The 2,356-nt window shown below is 33.8% G+C and overlaps 1 protein-coding gene across 1 annotated transcript; it reads left to right on the forward strand.

Annotated features, from left to right (window-relative positions):
- The first annotated feature begins 331 nt into the window (after positions 1 to 331).
- Positions 332 to 1,261, forward strand: LOC137831485 (kunitz type trypsin inhibitor 104). The gene has a single exon (XM_068639177.2). The coding sequence runs from the start codon at positions 474 to 476 to the stop codon at positions 1,083 to 1,085; it is 612 nt and encodes a 203-aa protein (XP_068495278.1). The 5' UTR covers positions 332 to 473; the 3' UTR covers positions 1,086 to 1,261.
- The last annotated feature ends 1,095 nt before the right edge of the window (positions 1,262 to 2,356 follow it).

The following is a 2,356-nucleotide window of genomic DNA, read 5'->3' on the forward strand; positions in this document are numbered from 1 at the left end:
GCACATGAAGTCGTGCCGACACAACTTGTCTAAATTTGTAATTTTTTTTAAACAGACCCTATTTTAGTAAAAGTAAAAAAAAATAACCCATCATGGTAAAGCCCCCCGAAAAACTACCTCTAACATCATACTAAAATCATACTAAAGCAAATATAAAACCAAAAGGCTGAGAAATCCTTTAAATTTTTTTTTAAAGCATTCATCATCTAAATTAACATTAATGAGTTTATAAAAAATCAACATATTACTTTTCAACCCAAAATCTTAAAGGTAATATATTTATGGATTTATCATTGTTCATCTAAGTCATCATTGACCAACTCGGCATTTCAAACTCATGTTAACTCCAAACACACCAAGAAATCATATCATACATATCCTACAAATAGCTTCCTCCCGCAGCCCAAAAAGCCACACATTATACAAAATCCACAGACCTTAAAAACATCGTGTGACAGACAAAAAAGTTAACCATGTCGATGAAGGTGCCTGCTTCCCTAGTCCTCGCGGTGTGGTTTTTCATGGCCAAGCAAACACTAGCCCAGTACGTGATCGACACAAATGGCGAACCCGTGGATAACGACGAAGAATATTACATCAAACCCGCCATAACAGAGAACGGAGGGCGTTTCACCTTGATCAACAGAAACGACTCGTGCCCTTTGTACGTTGGTCTTGAAGACACGGACTCTGCACAAGGTTTTCCAGTGAAGTTCACTCATTTTGCGAACAACATTCAGGACGAGGATATAGGGGTGAACAGGGACTTGAAAGTGGAGTTCGTGGAAGTTTCATCGACGTGTGTGCAGACCACGGAATGGAGGGTGGGCGAGAACGATACAGGGAGTGGAAGGAGGCTCATCATCAGTGGGGAAGATGATAGTGCAGGGTTGTACGGTAACTATTTCAGAATTGTGGAAACGGAAAGTGCAGGAATCTATAACTTCCAGTGGTGCCCTATGGAGCTTTGCTCCAGTTGTGGATTCGTTTGTGGCAACGCTGGAATTCTGCGTGAGAATGGAAAGATTTTGTTTGCTTTGGATGGCGCTTCACTCCCCGTTGTGTTTCAGAAAAAAGATGATTGATTCGTTTGATGCCCCGAAAAATTGAAGATTCTGTTGTTGGCTATGCATGCAGTTGCTGTTAGCTTTGTAAATAGCAAATGATATACGATGGAGCTGTCAAACAATATACGTGTATTTTGTATTCTGTGATTTATAGAATAAAAAAGGTCCTATTTGTTATGTTATCAGAAGAAAAATGTTAGCAGCATATAGCATATGGAAAGAAAAACATCCCTTAAACATGTTCAACAAAACAAAACAACAAATGGAAGAGAAGGGTCTTCTAAATTTAGTAGCAAAAATCTTGATTGCTAATTAGATACCAATTTAGAAACTATTTAACCATAATAGAAAATAATAGAAACTAATTTAGAAATCTAATTTCTTTTTAGTTTCTAAAATGGTCTCTAATTTAGTTACTATTACAACTAATTATTTTGGTTTCTACAAATTGGTTTCTATTTCATGATTTTCTTGTATTATATTCTGCTACCCTAAACCCATAGAGAAGTAATAAACTCATTTTTTTTATCAGCAAAAAAGAATTAATAAAATAGAGATATTTCATGAATACTTCAATTCTTATACAAACAACTTACGTCTTAGCTCCTTACACAAACACAAACATGCAACTAAGATAAACAAAAAAAAGTAACCCTTACATATCCCTAAAAAAAGTAAGACTCGTGCGTGGGATAACATATTATGAGTGGTCCGATAACGGGTGCCCTGATAAGGCCAACAAACTATTGTTTGGATAAATTTTAAAGGGCTCTGATACCATATTATGAAATGTACTTTAAGCTTAATTCAATCCTATAAAACCGACTCATGGGATGAAGTTGTACTCACTTATATATTATAAAATGTCCTCATTTCTAGTCGATCTTCAAAATGTTATTCCTTATAAAAGAAGAACAAATTAAAGAATATGCAAAACCCACTAGGTGAAAGTTTGGCGAAAACCATACTCTTGAGTGATTTAAAAAAAACCACGAGTGAAAGTGTCAAAGACTTTCTTCATGTCAAAGGCGTTCTTATAAAATTTTAGTTTTGCTCTAAATTTTTTCTATAATTTTGATCTCTTAATTTTATTAGTTATCTATATTTTTTACGCTGAATTATTTTACGTATTGGTTTATTATTTTTTAATTATCTAATATTTTGCTCAATTTTAATTTTAAAAAATATATTAAATCATTATCAAAATTATATTGGGTTACAACTCCTACATTTTTAATAATTTTTAAAAATTCACTCCTTGTCATGCACTTCTCTCAATCTCACTGTAT

This window comes from Phaseolus vulgaris, chromosome 11 (assembly GCF_051622355.1).
Source record: "Phaseolus vulgaris cultivar YP4 chromosome 11, ASM5162235v1, whole genome shotgun sequence".
In the NCBI taxonomy this organism is placed as follows: domain Eukaryota; kingdom Viridiplantae; phylum Streptophyta; class Magnoliopsida; order Fabales; family Fabaceae; genus Phaseolus; species Phaseolus vulgaris.